This window comes from Saccharomyces mikatae, assembly GCF_947241705.1.
Source record: "Saccharomyces mikatae IFO 1815 strain IFO1815 genome assembly, chromosome: 4".
Taxonomy (NCBI): domain Eukaryota; kingdom Fungi; phylum Ascomycota; class Saccharomycetes; order Saccharomycetales; family Saccharomycetaceae; genus Saccharomyces; species Saccharomyces mikatae.
This window is the reverse complement of record NC_079259.1, coordinates 1,437,458-1,449,868: the sequence shown is the minus strand read 5'-3', so window position 1 is coordinate 1,449,868 and position 12,411 is coordinate 1,437,458. Positions and strand designations below refer to the sequence as shown.

General features: G+C 37.9%; 7 protein-coding genes across 7 annotated transcripts; 4 read left to right on the top strand and 3 right to left on the bottom strand.

Annotated features, from left to right (window-relative positions):
* Window positions 1-314: 314 nt before the first annotated feature.
* SPS1 (putative serine/threonine protein kinase SPS1) lies at window positions 315-1,787 on the top strand (the record flags this gene model as incomplete). The annotated part of the gene is made up of 1 exon (XM_056221722.1): window positions 315-1,787. The coding sequence occupies one exon, from the start codon at window positions 315-317 to the stop codon at window positions 1,785-1,787; it is 1,473 nt and encodes a 490-aa protein (XP_056081484.1).
* A 355-nt stretch (window positions 1,788-2,142) lies between these two features.
* SPS2 (Sps2p) lies at window positions 2,143-3,552 on the top strand (the record flags this gene model as incomplete). Its single annotated transcript, XM_056221721.1, has 1 exon — window positions 2,143-3,552. One exon carries the CDS (start codon window positions 2,143-2,145, stop codon window positions 3,550-3,552), a length of 1,410 nt encoding a protein of 469 aa, XP_056081483.1.
* A 354-nt stretch (window positions 3,553-3,906) lies between these two features.
* On the top strand, window positions 3,907-6,222 carry URC2 (Urc2p; the record flags this gene model as incomplete). Its single annotated transcript, XM_056221719.1, has 1 exon — window positions 3,907-6,222. One exon carries the CDS (start codon window positions 3,907-3,909, stop codon window positions 6,220-6,222), a length of 2,316 nt encoding a protein of 771 aa, XP_056081482.1.
* A 229-nt stretch (window positions 6,223-6,451) lies between these two features.
* FPR2 (peptidylprolyl isomerase family protein FPR2) lies at window positions 6,452-6,862 on the bottom strand (the record flags this gene model as incomplete). Its single annotated transcript, XM_056221718.1, has 1 exon — window positions 6,452-6,862. The coding sequence occupies one exon, from the start codon at window positions 6,860-6,862 to the stop codon at window positions 6,452-6,454; it is 411 nt and encodes a 136-aa protein (XP_056081481.1).
* Window positions 6,863-7,137: 275 nt separating this feature from the next.
* Window positions 7,138-8,670, bottom strand: EUG1 (protein disulfide isomerase EUG1; the record flags this gene model as incomplete). The annotated part of the gene is made up of 1 exon (XM_056221717.1): window positions 7,138-8,670. The coding sequence occupies one exon, from the start codon at window positions 8,668-8,670 to the stop codon at window positions 7,138-7,140; it is 1,533 nt and encodes a 510-aa protein (XP_056081480.1).
* Window positions 8,671-8,947: 277 nt separating this feature from the next.
* On the bottom strand, window positions 8,948-10,063 carry GRH1 (Grh1p; the record flags this gene model as incomplete). Its single annotated transcript, XM_056221716.1, has 1 exon — window positions 8,948-10,063. The coding sequence occupies one exon, from the start codon at window positions 10,061-10,063 to the stop codon at window positions 8,948-8,950; it is 1,116 nt and encodes a 371-aa protein (XP_056081479.1).
* A 758-nt stretch (window positions 10,064-10,821) lies between these two features.
* Window positions 10,822-12,324, top strand: EMI2 (putative glucokinase; the record flags this gene model as incomplete). The annotated part of the gene is made up of 1 exon (XM_056221715.1): window positions 10,822-12,324. One exon carries the CDS (start codon window positions 10,822-10,824, stop codon window positions 12,322-12,324), a length of 1,503 nt encoding a protein of 500 aa, XP_056081478.1.
* Window positions 12,325-12,411: the final 87 nt, after the last annotated feature.

The window sequence follows — 12,411 nt, the reverse complement described above, 5'->3', positions numbered from 1 at the left end:
ACAGTAACCTTTTTCTGGCATAGACATTTTTATTTGTTAGTTAGGATATATATTAGAAAGCCATTTTTCGTACTATCTTCGTTTATTGCCTGTGTTTTTACTGCTTTATCTAATACTATCTATCCAAAAAGCCAGCTAGTACTTTATTTTTAAATTTTCCTTTTTCAATATTATCGATTTAGTGAACATCTGGCTATTCAGTTGTCTTAGCAAACATTTCCCAGAAAGAAAGCAAACCAGCATTTGCATTTTATTTTTAGTTTTTTTTACTAGCTTATTCATTTACTAATAAAACGAAAGAAAACTGAACAAAAATGGAGAACAAAGAAATATCAATTCGGTCAAGAACCCCTCCTTCAAAACTATACTCCATTCAGTCTTGTATTGGAAGGGGTAATTTTGGTGATGTTTATAAAGCAATGGACAGAGTCACTCAGGAAATTGTGGCAATCAAAGTAGTCAACCTAGAGCATTCTGATGAAGACATCGAACTGTTAGCACAAGAGATTTTTTTTCTGGCGGAGTTAAAGTCTCCCCTTATTACCAACTATATCACCACAATGCTAGAGGATGTTTCTATGTGGATTGTTATGGAGTATTGCGGCGGTGGATCGTGTTCGGATTTACTAAAACGAAGTTACGTTAATGGTTTACCGGAAGAGAAAGTTTCTTTTATTATTCATCAGGTTACCTTGGGTTTAAAATATTTGCATGAACAAAGGAAGATCCATCGTGATATCAAAGCAGCTAATATATTACTGAATGAGGAAGGTATGGTTAAGTTGGGTGATTTTGGAGTAAGTGGCCACATTCGTTCCACTTTCAAAAGAGACACATTTGTGGGAACACCTTATTGGATGGCACCAGAGGTTGTTTGCTGCGAAGTTGATGGGTATAATGAGAAAGCGGATATATGGTCTCTGGGTATTACTACTTATGAATTACTGAAAGGATTACCTCCATTATCTAAGTACGATCCTATGAAGGTTATGACTAACCTACCAAAGAGAAAGCCTCCAAAGCTACAAGGCCCTTTTTCTGAAGCAGCGAAAGAGTTCGTAGCTGGGTGTCTTGTTAAAACACCTGCTGATCGGCCATCTGCGTACGATTTATTGTCATTTGAATTTATTAAAAACATTACAGTAACAAATTTGAAGAGCGATGTTGAACTGATCAAAAAAAAAAAAGGTCAAGAGAGATATACAAAGGTGCCCAAATATCCTCTTCAAAATCGACTGTACAAAAACAGCAACACTGTAAGAGGGAAGGAATTTTGGAATTTTGAATCAGCAAGACTAAGTACAACACAAATCTCTAAAAAGGAATTATCTCCTATCACACAAGACTCTCCAACCTCATCTTTAAACATGGAAAGCCCTTATATGCTTCATGGGCAAACTGTAACGCCGATAACTAATCCAAGCTCTTCATCATTTAGAAAATGCACGCAACCAGTCTTCGAGCTTGATTCAGGAATGGACATAGATTCAGGTTGTGCAAATTTACAAGCGGAGATCGAAATGGCGACACCCTCTAACTATAACAAGAAGTATAAGAAAAACGATATTCAAGCGTTGAAGATAGAGAAGTTTGACTACCTGAAAAATATCGTGTCTCACATTCTCAACAGAATGTATGAACGTGCACGTGATGATGAAACAAGAAAATATGTGAATGAAATGTTAAAGCAATTCATTAAAACCGAAGCAAGCGTTCCTGGTTTCAATGAGGTTTTTATAGAAGAGATTTCACTAAGAATTGAGGCAATAAAGAAAGGATTCGTGTAAAAAATAAGTATATATATTATGGGTATATTCTTGAATTTCTGTTTTCCATATTCTTTCATCTTCAATCAATGAAGAATGAATTAATCGAATTATATAACAAACAGTAAAAAAAGTCATGCGTTCTAATTATTCTCCTGCTATAATTCTTTTTTTACGTTTTTTTGTTTTAAGAAAGCTTTCGGCTAATTCAAATGCCCGTCAGTTGAATGTCTCAAAAAGCATCTTTTGTGGCAATTGTTTAAGCTATAAATTAAAAAAATATAGAATAATCATTTGAAGTAGCACAAACATCTTTTAACAATAATTCATATTCAACAAAGAAGCAAAAGTATCCACTAACAAAGGAAAAGGCACAATGTTGAGTCGTATACACACAATCCTAAGCTTTCTATTTTTACTTCTGCAGTTAGCTAAACCTTCAACTGCATTTGGAGTAAATGGTGAACTAAATATTTTAGACCACAATATCATGTTGGTCAATACTAATGCAACAGTTCCTAAAAAAGAGAAAACCAACTTTGAGACGATTTCTCCAGCGAAACAAACAAAGATAGATGAAGATTGTAAGAAAAGCATATATCATATTGAAAATGCTGCCAATTTGATTGAATTGCAAGCAAAATGTTGGAAGGTCATGGGAAACATTGAAATATCAAGTAACTTCAGTGGATCTCTTGTTGATTTGGGTTCGATAAAAGAGATAGAGGGGGATCTTATCATTAAGAATAACAAACATGTTTTTAGAATTCAAGGTTACAATTTGCAGGTTTTGCGAAAATTGGAATTGGATAGTCTAACCTCCTTTGTGTCGTTAGACTTACCTGTTTTAAGAGAAGTTGAAACTGTTGATTGGAGAGTTTTGCCTATTCTAAGTAGTGTTGTCATTAACGGAAACATCAACAAGGTTAAAAACATAGTTATATCTGATACTGCATTAACTTCTATCGATTATTTTAATAATGTTAAGGAAGTGAACATCTTCAATATTAACAATAACAGGTTTTTGGAAACTTTATTCACAAAGCTAGAAAGTGTTACAAAACAACTAACTGTTCATTCTAATGCCAAAGAGCTTGAACTTGACTTGAGTAACTTATACACTGTTGAAAACATGACCATTAAAGATGTCTCAACAATTAACGTAGCTAAGCTTTCTTCGGTTAACAGTTCCTTAGAGTTTATTGAGAACCAATTCTCAAGTTTGGAACTCCCACTTTTAACAAAGATCCAAGGAACATTGGGCTTAATAGATAATAAAAACTTAAAACGACTAAACTTTTCAAATGTAACAGAGGTTCAAGGGGGGTTGATGATTGCCAACAACACGGGGCTTGCTAAAATTGATTTCTTTCCGAAGCTAAGGCAAATTGGTGGTGCAATCTATTTTGAAGGTACCTTCGAGAAAATAGATTTCCCAGAACTAAAATTAGTGAAAGGCAGCGCGTATATCAAAAGTTCATCTGACGAATTAAATTGTGAAGAGTTTACGGCACCAAAGAATGGCCGGTCTATCATAAGAGGTGGTAAAATCGAATGCACATCTGGTATGAAAAGTAAAATGTTGAATGTTGATGAGGAAGGGAACGTATTAGGGAAACAGGAAACTAATAACGATGCTGGTAAAAAGGAAAAAGGAAAAAATGACTCTAAGAACCAAGGAAGTTCAAAGAAAATGGAAAATAGTGCTCCGAAAAACTTCTTTATTGATGGTCTCAAGACGTCAATTTATACTGTTTTAACAATATTATTCGCGATAGTTTTCTGAGCAGGAAACTGGATTAAATACTAGCCATGTTACTTAGTTCTTTTGAAAAATATATTTTGCAGTAGAATTTTTTTTCTTTAAACATCCACTCAAAGTAGTGTATGATATTCATAGCTTCTGCTGCTTTGATTATATTGACACCAAAATAGTGCAAGATATTACCCTCCCCAAACTCTGTATTTTTGAATAATGATAATAGTAAATCATCTTAACGGAATGAGCTCATTGAAAGAAAGGCTTAGTTAAAACTACTATTCCAATGTAATTCCCTCTAGAAGAGAAATCACTCAACCATCTCCATTATATTTATTACCCCGCACTTTATATCATTTTGGTTTGCTGAATGTCAGGAAAATGGATATAAACACAAGTGCCCCATTGAACTCTTCAGCGGATGATTTACCAGTAACTAGCAGACACCATTCGGGTTCTGACAAGGTGCGAAACAGTATCCGATCAATAATCAATCATCCTGAGGATAATGCTGGAATAAATGAAGCAAGTGAAGCGAGTAGCCCCAAGAATAATGGCAACAAAAAACCAAGAAAGAAAAGGAAAACCTTTAGTTGTAATACCTGCAGGAGAGTAAAGACAAGATGCGACTTTGAGCCTTTCATCGGGAAATGTTATAGGTGCAACGTTCTTCAACTTGATTGCTCATTAGCTAAAAATAAAGATAATAAAACTTTAAATACCTTACGTGATGATGGTCTATTAAAAAAGATTAACTCAATTAGTTCAAACCTTAGTTCATTTTCTCACTTAAGTACGGATGCCTTGAATGAAGACCAAAGTATTGTTGGGAAGAATGATTCTATGACGAGTGAAAACCACATGATTAACAAAAGGCTTTCATCTTTAGAAAATCAAATAAAGTCTCTACACCAAAAAATGGACTTGATAATTACATCAGCAAAGTTGTTTAGCAACAACGATGCTAAGGACCCAAGAAAAGGTGATCAGAGTTTGGATATCAGCTTAAGTAATACACATGACAGATCTTTAGATTCGAGTAGAGAGATTGTAAAAAGATCAGGAGAATATAACAACCAAAATCATTTCTCAAGTGGGTTCAAGTTGAAGGAGTCCCCTTTAAAATTGATATATGATATCGATGAAAGGTTATTTCCATCGAAAGCTACATCTAAAGCGGCTAAACTAGCTGGACAGCAAAGGCCATATGCTGTCGCAAGAGTGAATTTTCTCCATTTTTATGAGAACCATCAGGAACTATGTCATGAACTTGCTCAAGAATTTTTAGTAAGATCTCATTTCTGGATTGTCCCAGGCGGGAGAAAAGAGATAGATGTGGAATATGCTCATTCTCATTTATTCATAACAAGCGTGTTTACTATTATTGCTATGAGTTTTACAGACAATGACAAATATGCTGCGGAACAAGAAATTTTATATCCTTTGGTGGAAAGGTTATTGACTAATACATTAACCATGTTTGAAAAGTTAACAGCATTTGATATCGAAGCTATTTTATACTGCTGTATGTTCCATATTTCTCGAAAAGCGAAGAGATATAGGCAACTGAAATTTAATTCTTTGGTATTGAGCAATTTTGCGCTCAATAGCTTGTTACATGTAATAGATTTCTATCAGATAAAAAACAGGGTATTGGTGAAAGGAGAATATAATCCTGAAGATCTTTATCACTTAAGAATCTTAAACTCCTTAACTGCCTGCTATTTAGAATATTCTATTAGCCACGGTGAGATTAGAGAGCAAGATGACATGATAAAAGAGTTTAATAAGCTTGTGGCCAAGTTCCCCCAAGCAAACTTCAGTGATGACATCAAAATAAGTGAAATAAACCTAGGTGACGTTGTAAATGGAATTTTTATCAACCTTGAACATTATTTTACACAGTGCTTGAATGATTATAATAATTGCACAAGCGGAAATAGCCAAAATTCTGTCTTCATTTTTCCAGAGCTAAATTACTGGTTGAAAAACTGGGAAGAGCTTTTAGCAAAGGATGGCGCAGGCGTACTATTATTTACATTTGATTTCTATCATATCATGATATGTCGTACTTTTATCGCAGAGTTTTCTTCAACTCTAAGAAGCAACCAAACTTTTTTGAAACTGATTTTAAATACAATGAAGGAACATTCATTTTCACTACTGAATGGATTTCTGAGATTACCGCCAATGTTAATAAGGGGTGCTCCTATTTTTACATGCCATCAACTAGTTTTCGCTTGTCTAACGCTTTGCGATTATCTTTATTGGTTCGACTCTTCTGAACGTCAACACGTTTTAAGTCTTTGTACAAAAGTATACTGGCATTTGAGTACTATAGGGGAAAAAATGAATGAAGCTACTGACAACGTTGGAAAAATTATAAAATCTATAATCGATACGAGTAAAACCCGTATAAATATTGATAATTTTCCAAAAGAAAACGGTGGTAATGATGCAATTTTGGCTACTGTTAATAACGGCGTGGAGACAAAAAACCTGCCTTCCGTAAAATCTGCTAATTCGCCTACAAACAATGACACTTTACGTGAGAGCTCATCAAATAGTCACTTTATGATACCTGACGTCGACCAGTTCAATTCCTTTGAAGATTTTTTCCAAGATTTTTTCGATAGTTTAAAGCCAAACTCTCAAAAAATGTTCACTAACGATAAAAGGACTGAGCAAATGATTTAAACAGGGTTTATCAAAGAAAATTTTGCAAGGTGAAATTAGATCTGAGTACTTTTTATACTTATGTGTTTTAAATAAGATTTTTCTATTTCATTTAGGTACTATGAAAATATATAACAAAGTTTGAAAATGATGGTTAGTTTCCTCTTTTTTAGGCTGTTCTTTACTATAAAGAAAAATATTCACATTCATACTGAATGTATCTACTACAAATACGTACCCAGATAACGCATTAGTTAATGGTGGATTTCACATTCACTAATTCAACATCAAACACTAAATCAGCACCTGGAGGGATGACGCCTGGAACGCCACTTTCTCCGTAAGCCAAAGAACTTGGGATTTGCAGCTTTCTTTTTTCGCCAATGCACATTCCGGCAACACCTTGATCCCAACCTTTAATGACTCTCCCAACGCCAAGTTCAAACGCGATTGGAGATCCTCTTGAATAACTTGAATCAAACACAGTTCCTGATTCTAATAAAGAACCGGTATAATGAACTTCGATTTTATCACCTGGCATTGCCTTAACTAAGCATTTTTCTACGGGTATTCTCTTGGTGACACCTATTTCCAAATCTGTTAAAGAACCTGCGAGAATTGTGGAAAAAAAAGAGAAAAGAAGGCAGAGATTAAACAGCATCAGGATTAAAATATTATGAACTAAAGTATAATTCGAAGGGATATCAAATGAGTTTTCTTTGTCTTCTTCTTAGGCTATGCTAAAGAATCATCATATAGACGTTTATATGCAGATGCGCTGGCGTTAAGACAAAACTCTCTCAAGCGCACGGGTAACGACCCAGAACCATGATTATATTTCAACAATACTTACAAAAAGCTTAAGGTTCTTTAGCCAAAATCGATGCGAATGATCAGATGTTAGAGATGCGCTTTATATACCATTTTATTTATAGATTACAATTCATCATGCACGGTATCCTCAGCTTTGTGAAGTTTATTATAAATTGCTTGGCCGTCAATATGATGTGTCCCTGATTCTTTGATGAACTCAAACACATCTTCCAGGTTTCTAATTTTGTTGAAGACAATAGGCTTGGAATTATTGCCTGCAGGATATAAGGCAATAGTTGGATATCCCGTGACAGGGAAGCTTAAGATATCGTTTGCACCGGAATCTACTTGAGCAATCAATATTTTATCACGGAGAGATTCATCTGATGCTAAGACATTAGCAATTTCCTCGTAAACAGGCGCAAACCTCTTACTGTGAACACACCACGTAGCGTAATATTTAACAAGGACATCCCTATCATTGTCATGAACAATGTCGTCATGTGTCTTACCAACTATTTTATAAACATTGGAATTTTGCTCTTTTGGAATCTCTTCTGACTTGACGATTGGCTTGGCTGTCCCTTCACGGTACTCTTTTACCAACTGGATTATCATATCTCTGTCTAGTGGCTGTGGTTCTTCCAGTTTTGAATACTCTTCTTCAGGAAGTTGTGGTAAGCCATATTTCAGATTGTTGATCATATTATGAATGGCAAATAATGGGAACTGTTCTCTCATGTTTAGGAATTTAACGTGGTGTGGATAAACGGTAGAATTCAATGCAATAAAATTGATGTGGCCACGATTTTCCTTGCCCAACTGTGTGAAAAGATCAGTGTAATCATCTAACTCTTCCTTGGAAGTGTAAAAAAAGTAGCCCAACGGCAAATTACTAGAAATATACTTGGGGAAGAGATCAGGCTTGACGTCGGTGAAATAAGGCAAAATTACCACCCTCAACCATTGAGTTAAAGCAATCGAATCCCCATTTAATGAATCTACACTGCCATCAAACAGGATTGGTTCAGTAGTATTAGGTAAGTAAATTGACAATGATTTGTCCTTCGAATCTAGAAGAGATAAAAAGACATAATCTTCAGCAAGATCAAGCGCAACTTCTTGATACGTTTCATTCAAAGCTGTTAATCCTTTGTTTACAACCACTGGTAGAGTGGAATTTTCCAAATATGGCCGGATTTCATCTTCAGATTCTAAATAAATAACAGAAGCTTCGTATAATTGTATCATATACTGGGTAATGTCATCAGTGATCTTGACACCGCGATAGATTTGGCCATCAAAAATACGGCCATTTTTGAAGATTTTTAAAGTTGGGTAAGTATTTATGGTTTGTTGTAGACAGAGCATGCTTTCGGTCTCACAATCAACTTGAACGACTGGGATATTATGCTCCTTTAAAACGGAGGCGGCTGCTTCTAAGTGGGGCAGCAAGATCTGTGAATGTAGACACCATGGAGCGAAAAATTCGACAAGGACTAAAGGATGTGACTCAATGAATGACTTGAATTTCTTTTCGGTTAGGACGAGTAAATCGGATCCTGGCGTAGCCCTTGCATTGTTCTCCGCCAGTGTGGAAGAAGCAAATAGGCAAACTGAGACTATAGCGACTATAAATCTTGTGGTCACTTGCATGGCGTATATGAGCGGGGCGTTGTAGTACGAGCCTTGTGTAAGAAAGAGATGGCCATATAACCTCAATATCAAGTGTTGAAAAATTGCAACTTACAGTTTGTTAAAATACCTATTGTTTTGACTAAAGGACACGCGTGCCTAAAAGAAAAAATTCGCGGTATTTTCGTACATTGACACTTATCGTTTACATGTTTTGAAGGGTAAAGAAAGTACACACATGTATATAAATATATATGAAAAGCTTCTAGTGAATAACTGAAAATGCTAATTGAATAGGTTAATTAGAGGGCGGTTGCCTTTGTGGTGGTGGGGCAGGGAGATCAGTTTCTACTGGTTTTGCAGCAACTGGCGACTTGTCTCTTCCTTCATTGAAATATTCATCCATTGCCAATGGCTGAGTGGCTTTTTTATTTTTTGATTTCTTCTTGCTTAGCACCGGTGGGGCTGTAGTAAATGCTGATGGGACAAAAGCTGTTTCAGACTCTGCTGAGAAAGGAACCAGGTCATCACGCTGCTGTTGCTGCTGCGCTTGTTGTGGACGTTGTTTGACTGTGGGGATCCTGTGAAGGAACCCGTAGCCAACGTTGCAACCCAGCCTACCATCGGGGCCTATATGTACGGTGATAGGCCGCACACAGTCGGACACTTTGTTGTAAACGTAAAGGACCAGATCGTAGTTTGCTCTTGACCTAACAATATCTTGCAAAAGCGTCTCTCCTCCAGTGGCCAACAGGCCATCTTGACAACCGATGATATAGTCCTCATCTGGAATGAGTCCAGCCGATTGGGCGGGCCCGCCTGGGATGTTCACGTTTAAGATATGGTAGGTAAAAGTGGAAGCTATCAAAGGAGTCCACTGTATCTTGAATCCGAGTGCCTGGAACTGGCGTGCTTCTCCACCGGATAACCTCCTTTCGTCGTGGTTTAAAGAAACATCTTCCAAATCGTCGCTATCCTTCAACGCTACACTGATATACTCGTCTCTGAACGTACCACCTTTGGCAGACCATATGTTAACCTTCAGGGTCCGGCCACAATGCTCGTTGAAGATGCATGTGATACGCCCGTAATCTGGATACGAAAACCCGTGTTGGTTACTCACCACGGGCACCGGATCATCATTAAAACCTACTATATAGTCGAAGAAGGACTGCAGCTGCAACTGCATTTCGTCTACCCAAACAACCCGAAGACCGGAAAGGGTCTCATTCACGTTCGTATGCTTAGCACCTTCAGATATAACTTCAGCGGGTGATGCTAGCTGACTAGACAACAAGTTTGGTGGTATGGACTGAAAGAAGGCGTCCAGGTTCCCCGAATCTTGCGAGAGCGCCAGAGTGTCTTGGACACTCTGCTCAAAAGTCCGGACGAGATTCTTAGCTATTCTAAACATAATTTCCTTTCTACAATTATTTTCTTCTTATTTCACACGCTGTGCCTGTCGCGGTTGCAATTGCAGTTTCAGTACGCTTGCTCTTGCACTTTGCCTTTGCCTTGCTTCTCTTGCGACAAGCCCAAATATTTCATGATAGCCGAAATGCAAATAAACCTCGTCGTCGGCTTGCACGTCCGCCGCGAGGGCGAAAAGTAACGGAACGAAATTAGTGGAAACGATCTGGAACTTCATTTGGAAGGTAACCGATGTTATCTTCATGGCTCCTACTGGGTGCAAAGGCAGTGGGAGAGTCAGTGTAGTTAATTTAAGCGGGTTTACCGACCAATGTGAACTACACGCTGCGTCGCTACTCTGGGTGTCACGAACAGCGGTTTTGCAACGAGCAGCGGCGAGTACTTTTGAGTGGGCCCTTCAGGGGTAGTTTGCCTGCGCCTTTGTTCGAAGAATCAAGTGACAAAAAACGCGGGGCAGCCAGAAAGTTTTTTTTTGTGTGTGACAGAGGGGAGAGTGAGAGTGAGATAGTGCGTGTGTGGAAGACAGAGGAAGAAGATTGGGTCGAGCGAGTTCCACATTGTGCTGAGGATGCAGGGGGGACGATGTGTTCATGATTATATAAAGTTGATTCTGTGTAGGTGTGATATTTCGTCTTGTGTTGGGTTCTTGTGTTGGTTTTTTACTTTATAAGCACAAAGTATAGATATATATCAGTGTACTGAAGAAAGATTGCACAGAAACACAGTCATAGATATATAAAAATGTCGTTTGAAAATTTACATAAGGTCAATGCTGAGGCGTTGGAGGACGCTGTCGTTGAGATCTGCTCCTCACTGGAGGTCGATGCAGCAAAGTTGGACGAACTGACAGCCTACTTCATCGAATGCATGGAAAAGGGGTTGAACAACACTTCCGTCGGTGAAGAAAAGACAGTAGATAAAGGTCTACCCATGATCCCAACATATGTGACGAGTTTACCCAACGGAACAGAACGTGGTGTTTTGTTGGCTGCTGATTTGGGGGGTACTCACTTCAGAGTGTGTTCCGTGACTTTGAACGGTGACGGTACTTTTGACATGCAACAGTTGAAATCTAAGATCCCGGAAGAATATCTCAATGACAGGGAAATCACCAGCGAAGAGTTGTTTAGCTACTTGGGGCGTCGTACCAGGGCGTTTGTGAGAAAGCACCACCCTGAGTTATTGAAGTCTACAGGGGAGAACATAAAACCTTTGAAAATGGGGTTCACTTTTTCATATCCTGTTGATCAAACCTCTTTGAGTTCCGGTACTTTGATCAGATGGACAAAAAGTTTCAAGATTGAAGATACGGTCGGCAAGGATGTGGTGAGGTTGTACCAAGAGCAACTGGACATTCAGGGGCTCTCCATGATCAATGTGGTGGCTTTGACCAACGACACGGTTGGCACTTTCTTGTCGCATTGCTACACTTCAGGTGCTCGTCCCTCGAGCGCTGGAGAAATCAGCGAGCCTGTTATCGGTTGTATCTTCGGTACCGGTACTAACGGTTGTTACATGGAGGACATTGAAAATATCAAGAAGTTACCAGATGAGTTAAGAACCAGACTACTGCATGAAGGAAAGACCCAAATGTGTATCAACATTGAATGGGGGTCCTTCGATAATGAATTGAGACACTTATCTGCTACGAAGTACGACATCGATATCGATCAAAAGTTTTCTCCAAACCCAGGTTACCATCTTTTCGAGAAAAGAATTTCCGGCATGTACTTGGGGGAGTTATTAAGAAATATCCTGGTGGACTTGCATGCAAGAGGGTTAATCTTGGGGCAATACCGTAACTACGATCAATTACCTCATCGTTTAAAGACTCCCTTCCAATTATGTAGTGAAGTTCTTTCCAGGATTGAAATTGATGATTCCACGAACTTGCGTGAAACTGAATTATCGTTTTTGCAAAGTTTAAGACTACCGACCACTTTTGAAGAACGTAAAGCAATTCAAAATCTGGTCCGTTCCATCACAAGAAGGTCCGCATATTTAGCAGCTGTGCCAATTGCTGCCATCCTAATCAAGACGAACGCCTTGAACAAAAGATATCACGGTGAGGTAGAAATCGGTTTCGATGGTTATGTTATTGAATACTACCCTGGGTTCAGATCTATGCTAAGACATGCTTTGGCATTAAGTCCAATTGGCACTGAAGGTGAACGTAAGATTCATTTGCGTCTAGCTAAAGATGGTTCCGGTGTTGGTGCAGCTCTGTGTGCTCTGGTGGCATGAGTATTTTTATTTTACTACTTTATTTTGTTTGTTTTCTTTTTTCCTCAATATAAATCTCTTATATATCTATTATATAAAAAATTATTA